This window comes from Gopherus evgoodei, chromosome 3 (assembly GCF_007399415.2).
Source record: "Gopherus evgoodei ecotype Sinaloan lineage chromosome 3, rGopEvg1_v1.p, whole genome shotgun sequence".
In the NCBI taxonomy this organism is placed as follows: domain Eukaryota; kingdom Metazoa; phylum Chordata; order Testudines; family Testudinidae; genus Gopherus; species Gopherus evgoodei.
The window spans coordinates 7629630-7652131 of NC_044324.1; the positions used below are offsets into that span (position 1 = coordinate 7629630).

The 22502-nt window shown below is 42.7% G+C and overlaps 1 protein-coding gene across 2 annotated transcripts in view; it reads right to left on the reverse strand.

Moving 5' to 3' along the window:
* SCN8A (sodium voltage-gated channel alpha subunit 8) overlaps positions 1-22502 on the reverse strand; it is a 129974-nt gene that overhangs the window by 103087 nt on the left and 4385 nt on the right. For both annotated transcript variants that reach the window (XM_030554892.1, XM_030554893.1), the window contains exon 2: positions 2872-3201. In XM_030554892.1, coding sequence (XP_030410752.1) covers positions 2872-3147 — 276 coding nt within the window. In that variant the 5' untranslated portion in view covers positions 3148-3201. The remainder of the gene's footprint in view (positions 1-2871; positions 3202-22502) is intronic.

Genomic DNA, 22502 nt, shown 5'->3' on the forward strand with positions numbered 1-22502 from the left:
GGACTTTAAAAAACTGTCTGTGGGACACTCTAGAGTCTTTGGCTATTTGAAGAAACGATACATGTCTAAATCTTATATATGCTGAAGTGGATGCAAACCAGAAGAGCCAAAAAATAGGCTGTTCTAGTATTTATGGAAAGAGAGAGTGGTTCTTTGTACAGAGCAATAAGTATGAGGTCAGATGGCCTGTAAAAGCTTGTCACTGATATCTAGAACCTTCCCCTCCAACATCGGCAGCTGTTCCCATTGCAAAGAGTTCACATTTTCTGCACAGCATGTATGCTGAGTTTGCAGAAACTTTGCATGTGGCTATGCACAGAAATCCCAGCTCCTTTTTGGGGATATGACAGAACATCTCCAGATTTACTTCCAGACAAAAAGTTATTTCAATGCTGCCTTTTCATTTAAAAGAATTAATATTTCTCACCTTAAAAGATTATTAAAACATGTTTTCTTTGTGGTGATCATCTGCAATTCCTTCCTCTGGGGAAGTACTTGGACAGCTTGCAAGGTTTTTCCCAAAGCTCTGAAGGGTGGAAGTCCACATCACACTTTCACTCACTACTCCACAATTCCAATGCATCTCTTTCCCACCTCTATCTCACTTGAAGACCTAGAATCAGTTCTCTGTTGGCCTGCACACTGTGCAATCATTCATGCCAGTGAAAAGTTGATACAAAATGCTCCCATTCTTCAGGTTTTTAGTAGCATTTTTACCTACTTTTCCCAGATTAAATGACTGCACTAGGCCCAGGGTATAACTAACAGAGCCCCTACAAATCCATGCTTCCATATCTTCATACCAAACCTATTTGACAGAAGCCTCTCTTCACTCCACCTCTTGGGAGGAAAACCTGGATTATGTATTTTAAGGATTTTTCCCACACCACAAAATGAGGTTACACTGTGTATATTTCCCATGGATTATGAACATCTTACTTACCTGGCTGGAGCAGAACTCTCAGGAAGACTTTGTAAGGGCTGCATCTACACTTACAAACTTAGTGCCTGGCTCTCAGAACCACTGCAGCTACATCAGTACTAGCACTGATGCAAGCACTAGAGTGGAGAGGACCTAGATATTCCCAGTACCATATTCTGCTCTGCACTACTGCTTGTATTGTTATTAGCAACTGAGGCACAGAAGCAAGCATTAAACTTGCTCTTGCAGATTCAAGACAAATTATGAGCTGTATCAAATTTTTAAGGGCCAAATCCAGTTGACCGTTCTCATGTGAGCAGTGTGCTAATGTTTACAGGACCACTCACATGAGTCAGGTAAGAAAGATCTGACACTAAGACAAAAGCTATAAAATATTTATTAAGTAGCTCATAATAAGTTATTGATTTTACATGACAGTCAGTTGATCACCCCAAACTCATGTAAAATCACTGACCAATATTTATCTCTAGCAGTTGTGATAAACAGTCAAATTTCCATCTTCCCAAGTGAAACCAGAATCCCAACCTGCATCTTTCCTGTAGATTCCCCCAGTTTATCCAAGCTCTGACCTCCATGTAAGAAAGTCTCAGAAGTCAGAGCTAAAAAAGATGTTTGGTATTATAATTATCTAGTCCCCCATGCAAGCCAATGCTCCCCTTCACTGAACAGGATAGTTCACTGCTGCAGGGATGCTGGAATAATTTATATAATGGGGGTGCTGAAAGCCACTAAACCAAACTGTAAACCCTGCATATGATGCAAACCACATCAAGCCAGGGGGAGTGGCAGCATTCCTACGGCCAGCACCTATGTTCTGCTCTACAGTTACTAATGTACTGCCCAGTTATCAACCACTTCCCTTTGGAGACTATTCCATGTCCTAACAGAGTTCACCATCAGGAAGCACCTCCTGATTTATAACCCTCATTTTTCCCATTCTTACTTTCATTCCTATGACTCTTTTCTTTTTTTTTTTTTTTAAATCAACCTAAAGAATTCCTCCTCCTCTTCTTCTTGGGTGTCAATTCTGCCCCATCATTCCATTCAGATCAAAAGTTGACTATATCCCATAGAAATAACTAAACCTAGCCCCAAGGGAAAAAAAAGTCTCTTCCACCACCATTTGCAGACCCATCTTTAATCGAGACAACAGAGCTTTCTGCATGAATTCTACTGTCCTGTGTTAGGGTAGCAGCTGCCACTGGATTAACTGCAACAACAACAACTCACATTGCTTTGAAATCTGTAAGGTACCAACATCATCCCAAGTGTGAGTTTTCAGAGCCACCTGAGAAGCAGACCACTCACCAAATATTATATCCATAGATTTTAAAGGGCAGAAAGGACAATTAGGACCAGCTAGTCTGACTTCCTGCATAACACAGGCCACAGAGTTTCATCTAGTAATTCGTGCATCAAGCCTATGTCATGTAACTGATCTAAAGCGTATATTTTAGAGAAAACATCAATCTTGATTTAAAGACTTGAAGTGATGGAAAGTCCACCAGATCCCTAGATAATTTGTTCCAATGGTTAATTATCCTCACTGTTAAAAAGCTGCACTTTATTTACAGCCTGAATTCATCTACTTCATTGGATCTCATTCTGCTTTGTCTGCTAGATTAAAGAGCCCTCTGTCAGAAACCTCCCCATATAGGTACTTACAGACTGTGATCAAGTCACCTCTTAACCTTCTCTTTGATAAGATGGATAACTGTTCTGAAGCTTCATGAAGGACAAAAGCAATGTTGGTTAAACACAAAGACAAAACAATAAGTTTAAAAAAACCACAAGCCTGGCATAAACATTCCATTCCCCCTCACCCCCATTACCCAGCACTGTTGGGAACACAAGATGGCTCCCATCATCCAAACCTGCAATTCCCTAAGAAAAAGGTGATTTTAGTAACATCTCTCCTGCAGACTCACTTTCTGGGTCAAATAATAAGGGTCAAAGTCCTCCAGTGGTACAGCAACCAGACCTTTCGGGATGTCCCCATAGATGAAAGGCAAATTTTTCCCTGCCTCCAGGTCACTGTTTGGTTTTGGTTTGCTGTCGTCATCGTCATCCCGATGGCTGCTGTCTTGCTTTGGACGCTTCTTCTTCTTTTCCTCTGCAATACGCTTTTCAATGTTAGCCAGAGATTCTGGGGTGAAAGGTTTAAAACTATCAGGGCCTGGTGGTGCAAGCAGCTGCGCTGCCATCTTTTCATCCTGCAGCAGCTTCTTTAGTTATGTTGCACCCACGACAGGTCAACTCTGCATGGGATAAAACAGCATAGACAAAACAAATAGTAAGTCACTGCACTAGAGATGGACAAGTACATTTCATGGGGAACCAATGATGATTCATTTTGGCCTTGATCCTGAAAGCCCTTGCACAGCAGGATGTACAAGGCTGATGCACTCCCATGCAAGTGAAAGCTACAAGTAGGAGCAAATCAGGTCAGGCACTCTCTCTCAGTCTGCAGCATGTCAGACTCCTCATTCACAAGGGGCAAAAAATGGTAGTGGGAAAGTGGACAGGTCTAAAGACAGATGGGTTTAAGCATGTTCCTCATCATGCTAACAAGGCACTTAGCTATGTGCATCCTTATATATCTTCACTCATGAGTCTAAGCAGGAGGAAATTGGGGCCAGTTTTTCAAAAGCTCAGCTTGTTGGGTGCACGTTGGGTGCTCAGCTCTTTGGAAAGCTTGGCCCAATTTGATACCACTGAAATTAATGAAAAGTTTCCCTATTGATTTCAGTGGGCCTTGGATTAGGCCCTTAGGGAGTACGCAGCAATGCTCATTAACACAGGATTGAGTTCTCCTACACTCAACTTGCTCATTACTTCTTATTGTGTATTTATTTTTGCAACACTCCACACCTCTGCTGTGCAAGATCAAATCTTATTAACCCTTTAATTACACACACTCAATTAATGGGCTTTGGGGGAAAATACTGTCAAGAATACCCCCCAAATTAAGTTTTTCACTTTTAAAAAAAAAAGGGCTTTACAAAATATAATAGTCATTTTAAAAAAACATGCAGCTGTTTAGACAAAAACACCCCCACTGCACCATTTTCAGCCCAAACCTTGCAGCTTTTTGCCAGTGCACGAGAACAAGAAAAGAGAAGCAGATTAAGTACAGAAGCACAACTGACTAGGGCCTCCTAACCCTCAAGCTGCTATGGTGGGCAGCAAACCCTTTGCACCCACAAGGAGCCCCAGCAGACCTGCTCATAGCAGCTTGCTGGATCAGGGTCTAATCAAGTTCCCCTGTGCAAAGCCAAATGAGTTGTGGAAAAAACAAAAATCAGCACCAATGTGTTTTTTTGAAAAGTGTTTAGGGTGACTATTAAATTTAATTTGTGAAAGAAAAAAAATATACCACAAGGGCATTGGTGAAGTTCGTCAGATGGATTTGCCTTGAGATACAATTCTGTATTCAGTAGTTTTAGCACTGTCCCCACAAAGAGAGTGCCTATAAGGTATTAAGTGCAAGCAAATTTAAAAGCAAACAAATAAAAGGGGTAGCTAGAAAATTATTTTGTCTGGATCCAGCACTCCTGGAAAACCCCTTAAGTTTTAGACCTTTTGTCAATCCTTTGCTTGAGATTGAGCAATAAGAATGTGTTGCAATTCTAAGATAAGGGGAGGATGTCACTGATTCCAGCTTTTCACACTTGGGAAGAAGAGGACAAAGGAATTCTAGAAACCTTGCACTGATGCAACAGCACTGCAGCACTGCAGGCTGGAATACAAGAGCATAGACACTGCTTGGTACTTAAGAGTGGAAACCTGAATACTGAAGGGGCATACAGTTTCAGGAGGAAAGACAAAATTGTCACTTGATGTCGGACACAGATTTCCATATGAAAGTCGTGCACACTATGGTTTGTACATTTAAAGACAACGGATTGCCCAGGTAAAGACAGAGACCTCGTTACCCAAAGATGCGTGCACACAGAGGTTTTTTTTTGTTTTTGTTTTTTTTTTTACAGTAGATATTTAATGCCAGGGACCTCTGAATAAAGAATGACTTTCATGTTCCTTGAAATCAATGATTGCTCTACAGCCGAATCATTATGATTCAGCTATTCCAGCATGAAGTCAGTCACAGACAGCCTGCGCAGTCCTCGGCTTTGAAGATGTACCTGGAATAACTTCATCCTGGCAAGATTCCCTCAAGTCCAATGAGGTCATCAAGATGGTGGAACGTACTTATTCATAAAGGGCAGGCTGGAGCATTTTGTGTCCAACCCTGAGCAAGGTCCTTTTTCACAATGCCCCCTCAGAGGTTTCTACCAGGGAAAGTGCATGTCCTAGGGGTGGGAGATAGAGGGGGGTGGAGAAGAAGGGGAATGGTATACTCAGATAAAGCCCTTTTCAGGGTGGAATAATCCTGGCTGGTGAGACATGGCTCCAGGTAGTTCTCACCCCTCCCTGGCAGGAGCATATGCCACACAGTCCATGTGCTCCCCCAGCAGTTGGATGCAGGTAGCTAGGCCAGGAGGGGATGGGAAATCCTTAACACCCCACACCCTCCTCTCACACATGCTGCCTGCACAGCCACGCAATGTTGATAGTCTAATATTTAACTCAGTTTCCTACTTTGATAGTGTTGTCACTTACAGAAACAAGCCAAACTAGAATGTGTACAACCAATTATGGGTTCTCTGATCACTGATTCTACCAACTAGTTACAGCTGGAGGTAACATTTCCTGAGTAAATTACAACATCTGATTGTCTGGCAGCTCCTGATTTTTACCTCAAAACATAATTTTATTTGTATGACTGAAGTTGCCAGCTCGTGTGTTATTTGGTGTATACCTTAAAGCGCCAGCTTATGAAGTCCTGTGATTACATGAGAATCTCAGTTTTCATCTAAAAAAAGTTAGTTTCTAGCCCTCTGGTTGTGGAAAAAAGCTTGAAAATGTGAAATGTGAAGGCTCAAAAAACAGAAGGCAAATAAAGAACCCCGTGTGTATTAATTTTGAAAATCTCATGAAGTTAAGCCAATCTCATGATTCTAATATGCTTGAGGCTGGAAAAATCAAGTCAAGTAAAAAGTGAGAGGCCAGATATGAGCCTTCATATGTTCTTAAAACCTCTGTTACAATTCCAAACCCACCCTGCCTCCCACCATACTCAGCAACACCAGCTTTTGACTCCCTCGTCGCAAACGTAATAGGAACAAAAACTAACTTGGCTGTCTTGCTTAATGCAATTGTTTTCCTTTGCACAATGGGCTTTAGTGCAGTGCTTCTCAAAGTCGGGCTGCCGTTTGTTCAGGGAAAGTCCCTGGCGGTCCGGTCTGGTTTGTTTACCTGCCGCTTCTGCAGGTTCGGCCGATTGCAGCTCCCAGTGGCCTCGATTCACTGCTCCAAGCCAATGGAGGCTGCAGGAAGGGCGGCCAGCACATCCCTCGGCCTGCGCCGCTTCCTGCAGCCCCCACTGGCCTGGGACAGTGAACCGCAGCCAGTAGGAGCCACGATCAGCTGAACCTGTGGACGCGGCAGGTAAACAAACCGGCCCAGACCGCTAGGGGCTTTCCCTGAACAAGCAGTGGACCGGCTTTGAGAAGCATTGGTCTATAGGACTTGCTCACAGCCTGACCCCCTCCTCCCAAATGGATTTGATTGTGCTAGGAACATTTCTTTTTTGGAAGCAACTCAGCCACCCGTGATTTTCACATAGGCCACTGATATCTACGAGATAGCAAGGCCTCTTAGGCACTGCCTGCCTAGCCTAAATTCAAACCAATTTCATTACAAACTCCCTGGACCCTTCCATTCTTCCCAATGGGCTTGCTTGTATTCTATAATTCCCTTCCCCAGCAGAGGATACATACTTTGCCATCAGCTAGACACTCATGCTTAAAATGCCTCTTGTGCTTTTTTAGGAGATGAGGCATTGAGATTGGTGTCAAGCATGGGTCATTCCGTTCCACCTCCCTAAGTTCCCCTACCTACAATGGTAGCTGGCCCTGGGCAGCCTTCACCTCCTGGCAGCTGTTAAGAGAAGGACAGTGGGCAAAGTGAATGCACATTACCCAGCCCAAATCTAATAATGGGGCAGTTCTGCAAAGCCACTGCTCTATCCTCCCAAAACTCAGCTCTACTGAGATACCTAGGATGGCTTGGCAGATGTTTTGCTACAACTGGAGTTTATTATGGGAAGTGCACACATCTCATTGTTCCCATGGTTTGTTGTTGGTACCATCTGTGTGTTGTATTCACTTCATCCATCATATTATGCTTGAATTTCAAGCTATTTGGAGCAGGCTGTTAAGTGTATGTACAGCACCTAGCCCAGTGGGACCCCTCGGCACTACCACAAGTAAATAGCACATCACTTATAATCTGGCCTAGGACCATGACTTTCTATGGGTTTCAGTGAAAAGTATCTTCATAATTAAATGCAGCTTACAAATATAGAGAGTTATCCCTTGTAAAATACATGCAGGTCCAACCCCAGCTGCATAATGCCTCTCCAACTCACCTTGACTGCATTCCCCTCTATTTACTTCTGCCCCTTAGTCCTTCCTACACTCTGAAACCAGTACCTGAATATGTAAATGTAAAATCACTTCCCCATAAGGAAATTAACTGAACATATCTCCCAACCCCACCTCAGTTTTCAGCTGCAGATCCAAAATCTGAAATTTAAATATTCTGCCTCATGTTATTTCAGAGACCACCAGATAAGGGCCTGACTCCCCATTGCCCTGCACCTCAAGTAGTCATCCGCACCAATGCAAGTTGAGTAGAAAATGCTACCATTTTAATTTGGTTGTGTTTTGCACCCAACTTGCACTGCTGTGTCTGCACAAGATGCAGGCTGATGAAAAATCAGGCATCAATTTAAAAAAAAAAAAAAAAAGAAAGAAAGAAAGAGAGAGAGAGAGATTTGAGAAAGTCCCCTGGAATGGAGCCCACAGAGGAGAGCAGCACAGTTGTATCAAATCATAAAAGTCAAAAGGTATCAAGTCTTCCATTTATCTTCCTGCCAGCACAGGATTGGTTCCTATGGTACCAATTTGTCCAAGACTACTTTCAAGCAGTGGTGTTCCCATTGCTTCCCTTAGAAGAATTATCCTCCAGACTAATAGATCTAAATAACAGGGATTTTTTCCTTTACATTCAACCTACAATTTTCCTTTTCTCATTACACTTAGTGACAACCGTCTTTGCAACATTACACAATCCCCCTCCCCTACACCATGCAAGTATTTGTACACTCCCTGTACATCAGCCAGCTTTTTAGTCATACTGTGTCTAGATATGTACATAGCTTCCCAATCACCTTAGCATCTGAGCCCTTCCCAGATGGGCCAGATCTTCAAGTGCAAATCATCACGGCTCCATTGATTTCAACAGTTATTGAGGAAGTATGTTCCTGCGCCTAAGGAGAAGGATCTGAGACCTGGACTTCCTATGTAACTCTGGGCAAGTCACTTACCACCTCCATAAAATGAAGATAAAATATTTCCTTCTCCTTACCCTTATGACTAAGTTCTTCAGGGCAAGAACTGTCTCTTGTATATGTGTATATATGGTGTCCAGACCAATGAGTCTTCAATCTTAGTTGGAGACTATAAGAACAATCATAATATAAATAAAAGCAGCAAAGACACAGCTACCCCTCTGATACATAATATAAATAATAATTATACCATGATCCTAAAAAAATATGGAGGCTGAGTTTCACTGCAATCATACCAAACTATCAATACTGATATTGCTTAACTTTTTCTAAAACTGATATTTCAAGGTGATCTGTGTAGGAGGTAGGGAAGAGGAGGAGGGGAGTTGTGATCTTTTTTCGCTTCTTTAAATAGAGGGTCTCAGAAGTTTCTTTCCCCATTTAAAAAACAGAAAAAGTTACTTAGGTGTGTTTTTATTTGTTTGTTTATTTTTCCAAAAACAATGGAAATTCTAAAAGTCATGTCTATCCTTTTTGTCTAGAAGATTTTTTGGGAGACTGAAGAACCAGGAAGTTTATAACATCAGTGACGCCAAGCAACTGAAAGCAGCAATGATTTTTGCTCAGACTGTTTAAAACTTGTGAGTAGGAGAGGCGGGGAGAAGGTTGCTGTTTTTCTTTTTTTGTGTAAACAGCTCTTTAGCTCAAATGCATGAAAAACATGCTGGACAAAAAGACATTTTTATAAACAGATTCAAATACCCACATCCATTCAACTGAGCACTGAGAAATCTCATAGTCCATATCAGAGACCTCCAAGTAGCCTTCCAAACAAACTGGGCTCGACATTTCTAGTATTTATCAGGTAAATAAAAAAAAGACTCCTTAAAAAAAGAGAGCGCCTCTTTATATATCATAAAGAAGCAAAAAAGTGCAAACCCAGTATTTTAGCCTTTTCCAAGCCTCCTTTATAGAACCACACAAGCATTCTTATGTTTTAAAGACAAAAGTTCCTCTAATGTACTCGACAGTGTAACATTTGTATGCACTTCATTACTAATTTCCCTAAATACCATGAAACTGTACAGCAGCAGAGAGGATCTGGTCTACTTCAGTGCAAGATAAATACACAAACCCTCATTTAAAAAATAAACAAACAAACAAAACAAACAAACCGGGGTAACCCAGGTCTCATCCAAAAAAAATTAAAATAAAATAATATACAGAGATGCACGCCTGATTTGTCTACACAGTTACCCCAATGGCAGCTGGAAGTAACCAGCTAATCTGATAAACGGCCATTTTAAAGCAAAAATTCACTATTTGTATGTAAGCAAAGTCAGGATGAGCGCTACCCTGACATCTGGTAGTGAATTGTGTCGAGTTGTGGAAAAGAACTTCAGGGCTGATCTTGTTTGCATAGGCATACCCACCCCACCTAGCAAGAGCCCAAATGGTCACTTTGGCTGCTGTGGGATCCCCAGTTTCTCCGTTATTGAGGCAGGAAGAATAAAGTGTTGTTACCCTGATTATGTGAATCAAGGACAATTAAACTGTTTTATGACAGACGGACTGACCATCAATGAAGTAGCACTTGCTAGAAGAGGGACATGGGCTCCAAAACCCAGTGAATTGAGAGGGGCTTTGGACAAATGTTTGTACCAGATGGTATGGGACCCTTTTGAGGGCCTGAACTACTGATTGCACCACTTTCTCTCTCTATTGTGGAATATCAGCGCTAATTTTAATTCCATTAGGAGTCTAGTTACAGGCTGCTGAGATGAATTCGCTTTGGGCCAGTGGTGCACCAGCACTGAGGCTCCCCTACTACAAGCTGCAATCACTAAAGAGCTAAAATTACTAAGAGCTGATGGTGGGGGGCTGAAGATATGTTGCTAAGCAGTTGGCGGAGCAGTTTGTGGGGCTACTGGAGCAGCTCGTGGAACAGCTGGTGGAGTGGAGCGGCTGGCTGAGCAAAGCAGTTCACAGAACGGCTGGAGCGGCTTACGGAACGGCCTGGTGGAGTGGCTCATGGTGAAGGCTGCAGCAGAGCCCCATGGAGCAATCTATCTCAGACCATGTAAGGTACCCCTTAACACCGCTATGTCCCCCCTCCCGCAGGCTGGGAGGTAAAACTCTGCAGATAAACTTTTGAATTCTGGGGCTGCACTGACCAGGGACAGAGACTTTTGGGGTGTTGGACTTTTGGGACTTTGGGTGATTTTTGGGTTGCTGGACTTAAAACCCTGAGGGGAAAAGGATTCTGCCAAACTTAGTTGGGGGGTGGGTCTTTAGCTCCTGGTTTGTGTTATGAATCCTGTTTGTGGTGTTTGCCCAACCTAATGCCGCATTGTTTCCCTCCTTTATTAAAAGGATTTTGCTACACTCATACTCCATGCTTGAGAGAGGGGAAGTATTGCCTCAGAGGCAGCTGGAGGGTGGTATGTAATTGTCCCAGGTCACTGGGTGGGGGCTCGAGACGGTTTTATATTGCGTTATTGAAACAGAACCCCTAGATACTGAACCCGGCCCTTGTTGCTGCCAACTCAGATGCAAAGGGGTTACATGTACATAAAAATAAGTTGCACAATTGCACAAAGCTCTGGACTCCCTATAATCAGACTCAGGTTGACAGATAACTATTGGCTCTACCATCCTCTAGGTCCCTCAACCTTCTTGGGGCAAATTCAGGTAGAAACAGATACACCTGCAAAGTGTCTGGCCTGAATCCTTGGCTTGCGGGCAAGGCAAGCAGCATTCATCTTTGGCTGAATATTCTTGTTCCTAGACTCACCTTACAGCTAGTCTCTTCTAGTGGAGCGGCGTGCAGTCAGGATCTTGCATTAGCGGCCCAACTTTCACATGGTTTGGGGACTTTTCAATTCTAAAAAGTTTCCTTTCAGATGTCCCGCTCCACGTATAAGTACACAGAGCCCCTTGAAGATATAACCAAAAAGAAAAAGCACTGCAGGTGAAGTTTTCAGTTACCAAAAGTTCATTATTTTCACAAGTGCTCCCTACAGTCTACTTACAGATGCCTCATGAAGTATCATCATAAATTATTAAAGTCAATAAAATAAAACATATTTTGAGGCAGCATCCTTGTTTCAGTGCATTTGTTCATTTATTAATTTGCAATATTCAGTCATTCACAACGCGTCTCCCTGTTTGTGTAGGGTCCGCCTGTGTGAAGTTGTATATATGTCACATACACATTCATCTATGTATCAGTGCACACACGCATATGTACACATACACCCTCTGGCCTACTCCTTTAAAATTAGGCTGGACGAGATACTAGAAGTAAATTAAAGGGGACAGTACTCTGCTGTCAGGGAGACCACCTCTATGGAACCTAAAATGTCTTTTCCATCTCTAGTAAATAATCTATACATACTCACCAAGATAATGAAGCTACCTATGAGGTGAGAGGGGTGGCCATGTGCTCAGTTGGCACACAGCACACTGCATGACCAAGAGCCCAAGGTGAACTTCGACAAACCCCTACTTTTACGTCATGTGCCATACAACTTTTTTATGCTTGCTCAAGGAAGACAGACTATTACTCATCAGGTCCCACCTCTCTTATAGTAACTTGTGTAGATCTCAATTATTTTACTTCTTACAGATGAAAGGCTGAGTCAACAATGAAGTCCCAGTGAGTTTGGTTATCCTAGCCTGAGACATAGACTAAGCGGTGCACCAGGTTGGACCAACCTGGGAGCCTGCTCCAAAGCCCACTGAAGGCACTGGGAGTCTTTCCAATGGGCTTCAGAGCAGGGTCCTGAGTCCTGAAACAGTAAAACAAGATGAATAACTTCCCCCATCCTGTTTATAAATGCCTCTTAGATCCAGCCTGGAATCCCATTCCTCCTGCTTTGCCATAACTGAACAAATCACTCCCATCTCCATGCTGCTGCTACTTTGAATCCCCAGGTGTCTCACCTTGCCAGAACAAAAACAAGGAGTCCTTGTGGCACCTTAGAGACTAACAAATTTATTTGGGCATAAACTTTCATGGGCTAAAACCCACTTCATCAGATGCATGGAGTGAAGAATACAGTAAGCAGTATGTATATTACAGCACACGAAAAGATGGGAGTTGCCTTGCCAAGTGGGGGGTCAGTGCTAACAAAGCCAATTTAATGAAGGCAGAAATGGCCTATTCTCAACAGCTGACAAGAAGGAGTGAGAATCAGCAGAGGGTAAATTACTTTTTGTAGTAACCCATCAACTCCTTGCCAGGGCATTCCATTCCAGGTCTTCACCTAGCAGTGCTTGCACCTCAAAGGTGCAAATCCAATCACTTCATAGACTTCAGACTTGGAGTCACTTTGGGAAGCAATTATCTTTCCATTATATACATGTACAGAGGCTAGCACAATGGGGTCCCTAGCCTATCTACGGCAAACGCACAGCGGGCCACTCTCCTAGCTTGTCTGAGGCTTTCTGAAGATGTTCTTTTGCTCTTAAGCTTTTAACGATACATCCAGCTGGCTTCAGCAAATGTTGCTACTTGACAAAGAGAGACTTGTTTCAAGTCAGTAATAAATAACCTGAAGAGTCCCAGCCTCATCTCAGAGTTTCCACTACAACCCATTTTCAGTTTTGTTTACATTACACGCCCAGGTTGGTCAAGAATTCAAACAGAACAGTGTGGTCTGGTGTCTAGGGCACTAAACTGGGAGTCCAGAGATCTGGACTCTATTCCTGGCTCTGCTATTGATCTATGTGACCCTGGGTAACTGCTTCACTTCCTACTGCCTCTGTTTCCTCTCCTATTTGCCCTGTGTCTGTCTCACCTGTTTAGAATGTAAACTCTTGGGGGCAGGGACTGTCTCTTACTATGTGTCTGCGCGATGCTCTGATCTCAGCTGGAGTTTCTAGGCATGATCAAATACGAATATATAATAATATTGTTCAAGAGACAGAGACCCTAGCAACTTGAAAACCACATTTCTGAACATTTATACCCACAGTTGTTACAAATAACTTCCAAGATTACTGTAATGGAAGGATTAATGAGAAGTAAAATATTTTTCTATTTTCCTCTCTAGCCAGTTCATGTTGTGTATCTGACAGCACTTCAATCAATGTTCTGTTGATGGTCAGTTGCACTCCCTGTCTCACGCACTAGCATGACGACATGACTCCCCTACAATGTGCTCTGTGGAGAGCGGAGCTGAGCTGAGCTGCAGGCTCTGCCCAGGGCTTTCAAGAGGATGCAGCAGCAAAGCTGAAACTGAACAAGCAGCAGGCAAAAGCATGCACACAGCAGAAGGGGAGGGGAGGAGCAGTGTAGCACCTGCACCTGCACAAACACCCCCAGCTATCAGAAAAGGAGCAGGAAAAAAAAACACTATATTTTTTACAAGAGGAACTTTAAAAAAATCTCAGGGCTGCTATTTAAAGGGGGCTTTATCAGAGATGGGAACATGTAGGAAACTAGTGAATTTTAAAAAAATACATGTTGGCAGCAATGTGCCTTGCCCAGCATCAACAGAACTGAGAACAGCAGAACCCAGACTTCTATCTCCTGTCTTAGCCAACAGTCAGAGCTGCCTTTCATTTATCTCTAATCCCATGTGTGAACCTGGAGATTCAGTCAGATTAAGCACTAAAGTTTTGTGGTTCACATCCTCTCTTTTTAAAGGCTGACAGAGGAAGGATGCCCAGTGGTTAGGGCACTGAGTTGGAACTCAGAAACTCAAGACATTGTGTGTGACTTTGGGAAGTCATTTAGCCTCATTCCTTGTACAGTGAGGGCAGCAGCACTGCCCAGCTTTACCAGAAGTAATGTGAGAACAACACATTAAAGAACATGAGGTGCTCACTACTATTGCAACAAAGGCCCTATATGCAAATAGAAGTGGAAGGGAAGAATGAGCAGCATTCCAGTCCTCTGCCAGATACATAGTGGTTGCCAGCTCCTCATAGTTCCTGTAACTTTCTGTGCATGAGCCATGCAGGCTAGTGATGCGCTGGGTTTAAACTGGCTGAGCAGTGCTAGTCATTATGGCCTAGTCTACAGGTGGAGGGAATTGACCTAAGATACACAACTTCAGCTACGAGAATAGCATAGCTGAAGTCGACGTATCTTAGTTTGACTCACCTCGCATCCTCACGGCACGGGGTCAATTGCCACGGCTCCCCCGTCAACTTTGCTTCCTCCTCTCGCCAAGCTGGAGTTCAGCAGTTGATGGGAGAATGATTGGGGATCGATTTATCGCATCTACACTACATGCGATAAATAGATCCCTGATAGATCGATCGCTATCCGCCGATCCAGTGGGTAGTGTAGATGTACCCTATGATACCACCATTTTCATCCCCTCCTCTGTTCATAGGTCAGAGCTTACTGAATTGGATAGAACCATGCTCACTTCTGGTGAAAGTCACTCTGAGGCTGAGAGTCAGCACAGTGCCTACGCACCACTCACTTTACTTAGATTGTCAGCTCTCTGGGGCAGAGACTGTCTTTTGGTTATGTTTGTACAGAGCCTAGTGCAATGGGACTGTGGTCCATAAGTGGGCTCCTAAGTGCTACAATAATACAAATAGTAAACACTCAAGTCTCATTTAAGTCATCAAGCATTACAGGATCCAGGGATCCACTGAAGAACAGGCCTCCAGCTTCACAACTGTTTGCTGTAAAGTTAGGCTCCTAAAATCCATATTTAGGCTACTAAATAAGTGGCCTGATTTTTCAAGGTGCTAAGTACTGACATGCCCTATTAGGTTTCTACAGGTGCAGTGGGTACTCAACATCTCCGAAAAAAATCAAGACACTTATTTTAGGTACCTAATTATGGATTTTAGGAGACTAACACGAGGCCTCCACATCTGAACATTTTAGCCTATATCTGAGCCAGATCCACAGCCAGTGTAAATCAGCATCTCTGGTGCTGCACCAGTTTGCACAAGCTAAGGATCTGGCCACAATTTTTTGTTTTAAACTGTTTGCGATATGTTTTATTTTTTAAAATGTTTTTCTTTCCTGTTTTCTGAACGCCTTTCCTCAAGGTCCCAAGTCAAAGCCATTTTTCCTTTGGCCAAACAAAACCAAACGTTGCCAGAACTGCTTCAACTAGCTAGAGGAGTTATTTTACTATAGAGAACCACCATCCTGAAGGACCGAATTTGGTAGAAACAATGAGGAGTCCTTGTGGATCTTAGAGACTAACAAATTTATTTGGGCATAAGCTTTTGTGGGATATAACCCACTTCATCAGATGCACCCTGCTTACCCGATCTTCCACTTCATGCATCTGATGAAGTGGGCTACATCCCACAAAAGCTTGTGCCCAAACAAATTTGTTAGTCTCTAAGGTGCCACAAGGACTCCTTGTTGTTTTTACAGGAGACTAACACACACACACACACACACACACGTTATAGTTATACCATATTTATACAGACTAACACACACACACACACTTTAAAATGTATTTTATTTAAAGCTTTATCCTTCCTTAAAATTCATATAGAATGATAGTTGAATTGACAGGTATAAATGAACTGTGGGTAAACTTCAATGAAAGAAATTCAGTTTTGATTTCAAATGCCTTAACAACTTATACTTTATGGGAATCTGATGGAAGGCTTTTAAAATTATAAACAGATATTGAAAGAGGACTCAAGCACCCTAATTTAAGCTCTTTTCATGCCACAACACTAGGAAACCTCATAGCCATGATCCAAGACACACATACTAGCAGAAATGCAGAGCTAAAGATGAGGGGAGCTCCAGGTGCTCAGTACTTATGAAATCAGGTTCATTTATACAGAGATACTTGTAGATCCTGAGGTCTGTGAAAAATTTCACACCCTGTGAGAGATAGTTAAGCTGACCTAAGCCCCAGTGTACACTTCTGTTGACCCAGCTACCGCTTCTCAGAGAGGTGAATATACTCCCTCGGTTGCTGTAGTAAGCTTCCACGCTAGAGGCCTGTCTGGTAGCACACCTCAGCTAATACAAAAGCAGTAGGAGAAACATGGAGCTGAGCTTTTCAGTTCTCAGTTTGTGAAGATCTTTACGTGATGAAACACTGAAATGGCTATTGTCAGAATATGCAGAAATGCAGAAGTGTCAAGGAAGCATTTTGCTCCACATAAGGAATAAACCAATCACTCTATGTCCATCATGTCCAGAGCAGAGGCTGTCTCTTATCTGTGTTTACACAGAAAAGGGCACAACTGCTAATTGAGGCCTTTGGGCACTAATTAAGTATATATGTTTATGTTTATTCATAAATAATGATAAATTTTAAATTGTACAAAACTTCTCTACAGCTTACATTCTAAAAAATACTCAGCATGCAGTAAGTAAAGTAAGATGGAATGTCTTAACATGATGACTACTATCTGCACCTTTCTTCAGCAAACTCCACTGTGCACCTAATTTATCATGCTACTCTTCAGTGTGCTAATCCCAAAGTATCACAGCCAGCAAATTACAAAGATGAAGCAGTTTAATCAGACAAACTCTTTGGGGGATATCTTTTGCCTGGAGACTTTCCTTGTGTCTATTGGGAAAGAGCAGATTTCAAAAGAGCTCAGAACCCAACAGTTCCCATCTAGGCACTGAAATAAATGGCCATATTTTCAATGGGTATCAACTCCTGGCAGCCACCATTGTTCTCAATGCTGGGGGGGTGTTTTTGTGAAATGGGGGATTTTCAATGCAGAGCTGCTGGAAGCTAAGAACTTTTGAAAAACTGGCCAAACTGTCTTTTAACCTCTCCACAAAATGGTCAGTAATGGTCTTAGAATAAAGGCACAATTCTTTCTTGTTTAGCTTTTTTAAAAAAATGTTAATTTCACGCTTTTTAAAGGTACCAGATTGAGGGCACAGGCATCCCAACCCACAGCAGAATACAAGTACCTCCCACTGAAATGAGGAGACTGATGTTCTGTTTCACAGGCCTGGTCTACACTACCTGTTTAAACTGATTTTAGCAGTGTTAAACTGATTTAACGCTGCACCCGTCCACACAACGAGGCCCTTTATATCGATATAAAGAGCTCTTTAAATCGGTTTCTGTACTCCTCCCCAATGAGAGGAGTAGCGCTAAAATCGGTATTACCATATCAGATTACGGTTAGTGTGGCCGCAAATCAATGGTATTGGCCTCCGGGCAGTATCCCACAGTGCACCATTGTGACTGCTCTGGACAGCAATCTGAACTCAGATACAGCGGCCAGGTAGACAGGAAAAGCCCCGTGAACTTTTGAATTTCATTTCCTGTTTGTCCAGCGTGGAGCTCTGATCAGCACGGGTGGTGATGCAATCCCAAATCCAAAAAGAGCTCCAGCAAGGACTGTACGGGAGATACTGGATCTGTTCGCTGTATGGGGAGACAAATCTGTTCTATCAGAGCTCCGTTACAGAAGACGAAATGCCAAAGCATTTGAAAAAAATCTCCAGGCTATGACACAGAGTCCACAGCACAGTGCTGCATGACATGCGTAACGGAAAGCCAAAGAATCAAGTGGACGCTTATGGACGGAGGGGGTACCAAGGACTCCAGCTATCCCACAGTCCCCGCAGTCTCCAAAAATCATTTGCATTCTTGGCTGAGCTCCCAATGCCTATAGGGTCAAACACATTGTCCGGGGTGATTCAGGGTCTATCTAGTCAATTTACCACCCCTCCCACTCCGTGATAGAAAAGGAGGAAAAATCGTTTCTTGACTTTTTTATATGTCACCCTATGTATACGGCATGCTGCTGGTAGACACAGTGCTGCAGCAGTAAACAGTAGCATCCTCTCTCCTCCCCTCCCCTCCCCGGTGGCAGACGGTACAGTGCAGTAGGACTGAAGCCGTCCTGGTCATGAGCCCGTGAGTGCTCCTGGTTGGCCTCAGGTGAGGCCAGCCAGGGGCACCTGGGTAAAAATAGGAATGATTCCCGGTCATTTCCAGTAGATGGTACAGAAGGCTGGTAACCGTCTTCATCACAGCAACTGGGGAGTGAGCTCCATCAGCCCCCTCCCTTTCATGTGTAAAGAAAAGATTCTGTACTGCCTGGACTATCATAGCAGCAGGATGCTGGGCTCCTCTCCCCGACACCGCTTAATGTCCTGCCTGGACTATCATAGCAGCTAGAGGCTGCCTCCACCTCATTTTATCTCAGTAACAAGTCAGTGTTTCTTATTCCTGCATTCTTTATTACTTCATCACACAAATGGGGGGGACACTGCCACGGTAGCCCAGGAAGGTTTGGGGAGTAGGGAAGCAATGGGTAGGGTTGTTGCAGGGACACCCCCTAGAATGGCATGCAGCTCATCTTTTCTGTGGGATCTGACACGGAGCGGCTGTGCTCTCTGATACACTGCTTCTCTAGTACCCTTGCCCCATATTCTAGGCAAGACTGACTATTTTTAGATACCGTAAAGGATGGATTGACTTGGGGAGTCATTCCCATTTTTGTCTTTGCGCCCCCGGCCAACCTCAGCCAGGGGCACCCATGACAGTAGCAGACGGTACAGAACGACAGATAACCATCATCTCATTGCCAATTTACAATGGCACAGCAGATGGTACAGAACGACTGATAACTGTCTCTGCTGTCATGCAAAGGCAAATGAATGCTGCTGTGTAGCGCTGCAGTATCGCCTCTGTCAGTGGCGTCCAGTACACATACTGTGATAGTAAAAAAAAAAAGCTGAACGGGCTCCATGGTTGCCGTGCTATGGCGTCTGCCAGGGCAATCCAGGGAAAAAGGGTGCAAAATGATTGTCTGCCATTGCTTTCCCGGAGGAAGGAATGACTGATGGCTTTTACCCAGAACCACCCGCGACAATGATTTTTGCCCCATCAGGCACTGGGATCTCAACCCAGAATTCCAAGGGGCGGAGGAGACTGCAGGAACTATGGGATAGCTACGGAATAGCTACCCACAGTGCAACGCTCCAGAAATCGATGCTAGCCTTGGACCATGGATGCACACCACCGAATTAATGAGCTTAGTGTGGCCGCGTGCACTCGACTTTATACAATCTGTTTTACAAAACCGGTTTATGTAAAATCGGAAGAATCCTGTGGTGTAGACATACTCTCAGAGAAAAAGAGCATGAGCATCGGTAGATCAGACTACCCCATGCAGCTTTGCCAAGCACCTCAACCCTGTGCTGCAGGAAACAAGTTTAGGCATGGAGGGGGAAATTAGTCCCAATGGCCTCTCTTCTGAGATTTCCAAAAGGGGACACAGTTGGTGCCAATTTTCCTGGAGGTTTTCTCACTAGGGACTGAACTGTGATCACAAGTTCATTCCAACAGGCCAAGCAGCAATCAGATTGGAAAAAAGTTTTCAATCAACTCTGTACCAGGCTGCATTCAAACCAGTAGCCTAGGGGTAACAGAATATGGTTCCACAAAAATGAGAATGTTAGTTAAACAGAAATTAAAAGATACGGTGCCAAAGGTGAAATCCCTGCAAGCTGCTTGGAGACTTTTTAAAGACACCATAGTAAAGGCTCAACTTAAATGTACACTCCAAATTAAAAAACAGAGAACCAAAAAAGTGCCACCATGGGTAAACAACAAAGTAAAAGAAGTGGTGAGAGGTAAGAAGGCATCCTTTAAAAAGTGGAAGTTAAATACTAGTAAAGAAAATAGAACAGAGCATAAACTCTGGCAAGTGAAGTGTAAAAATATAATTAGGAAGGTCAAAAATAATTTGAAGAACAGCTAGCCAGAGACTCAAAGTAATACCAACAACAAAATTTAAGTACATCAGAAGCAGGAAGCCTGCTAAACAATCAGTGGGGCCACTGGATGATTGAGATGCTAAAGGAGCCCTCAAGGACAATAAGGCTATTACTGAGAAACTAAATGAATTCTTCGCATTGGTCTTCTCAGCTGAGAATGTGAGGGAGATTCCCAAACCTGAGCCATTCTTTTTAGGTGACACATCTGAGGAATTGTCCCAGATTGAGGTGTAATTAGAAGAGGTTTTGGAACAAACTGATAAACTAAACAGTAATAAGTCACCAGGACCAGATGGTATTCACCCAAGAGTTCTGAAGGTACTCAATGTGAAATTGTAGAACTACTAACTATAGTTTGTAACCTATCATTTAAATCAGCTTCTGTACCAAATGAATGGAGGATAGCTAAATGTGATGCAAATTTTTAAAAAGGGCTCCAGAAGTGATCCCAGCAATTACAGACTGTTAAACCTGACTTCAATACTGGGCAAACTGGTTGAAACTATAGTGAAGAACAGAATTGTCAAACACATAGATGAACATAATTTGTTGGGGAAGTCAACATGATTTTTGTAAAAGGAAATCATTCCTCACCAATCTACCAGAATTCTTTGTGGGGATCAACATGCATGTGGACAAGGGGGATCCAATGGATATAGTGTACTTAGATTTTCAGAAAAAGAGGTAAACAGTGAGGTGGCAAAATTTGCAGATGACACAAAACTACTCAAGATAGTTAAGTTCAAACCAGACTGCAAAGAGCTACAAAAAGATCTCTCAAAACTGGGTGAACTGGGCACCAAAATGGCAGATGAAATTCAACATTCATAAATGCAAAGTAATGCACATTGGAAAACATAATCCCAACTATATATATAAAATGATGGGGTCTAAAATAGCTGTGACCACTCAAGAAAGAGGTCTTGGTGCCATTAGGATAGTTCTCTGAAATGCTGCACTTGCCAAAAAAATCTAAGAGAATGTTGGGAATCATTAAGAAAGGGATAGATAAAACAGAAAATATCATATTGCCTCTATATAAATCCATGGTACTCCCACATCTTGAATATTGTGTGCAGATGTGGTCACCTCATCTCAAAAAAGATCTGTTGGAATTGGAAAAGGTTCACAAAAGGGAAACAAAAATTATTAGAGATATGGAACAGCTTCTATACAAAGAGAGATTAATAAGATTGGGACTTTTCATCTTGGAAAAAAGACAACTAAGGGGAGATATGATAGAGGACTATAAAATAATGACTGGTGTGCAGAACATAAATAAGGAAGTGATATTTACTCCTTCTCATAACACAAGAACTAGGGGTCACCAAATGAAATTAATAGGCAGCAATTTTAAAAAAACAAAAGGAAATATTTCTTCACACAATACACAGTCAACTTGTGGAACTCTTTGCCAGAGGATGTTGTGAAGGCCAAGACTATAACAGGGTTCAAAAAAGAACTAAATAAATTCATGGAGGATAGGTCCTTCCATGGCTAGTATCCAAGATGGGCAGGAATGGTGTCCCTAGCATCTTGTTTGCCAGAAGCTGGGAATGGGCAACAGGGGATGGATCACTCCATGATTACCTGCTCTGCTCATTCCCTCTGGGGGACCTGGCATTGGCCACTGTTGAAAGACAGGATACTGGGCTAGATGGACCTTTGGTCTGACTCAGTATGGCCGTTCTTATGTTCCTAATACCAGTAACCTGAGGCCTCCAGTCCAGTCTACTGTATGTTTTCTATAACCATCCGCATGTGAATTTGCACTTGAAAAGAACCTGACTTTCATTTTTAAATGCTTTTGTTTTGATTTCACCTTGTATTCTTTAACCGAGATAATTTCTTTGAACAAGTCAATAGGTTCATCGATTCCAGTGTATTTGCTTATTTCAATGATCTTTGCAACCTCCTCAGCAGAAAGGCAATCAATAATGAATGGGAGCCACTTGCCAGCATGGGCAATGTATGTCCTAGGATTTACAAACAACCTTCAGTGCTGATGACATCTTAAGCCATTGAAGAATAGTATGCATCAGTTTATATTCACAGAAGAGTCACATCAATTCATATCTAAAAAGCACATAAAACGTCAAACAACTCAATTTCAAACAAAGCAACTAAGAATATGCAGGAGGGATTTTCTGTTTTCAGAATTTTGATCTATTCATGACTCTCTCATCATAGACTACTTTTTTACTTGATTTTTTTTTTATTTTAACTGAGAATGAAATGAGGATGCATGTTTCTCATTTCTAAACACACCCAATCACTCTTCCTGCTACTGTTTATCAGGCATAGGTTTTTTTTGTTGGGAAGTCCCCACATGGTTACCCCAGCACCTCTAAGCAACACTGGATCAATACTGTAGGAAAATTACAACTTCATCTGTATGGTGATCTGGTTATCGTCCACAGATAGAAGTTTAGACA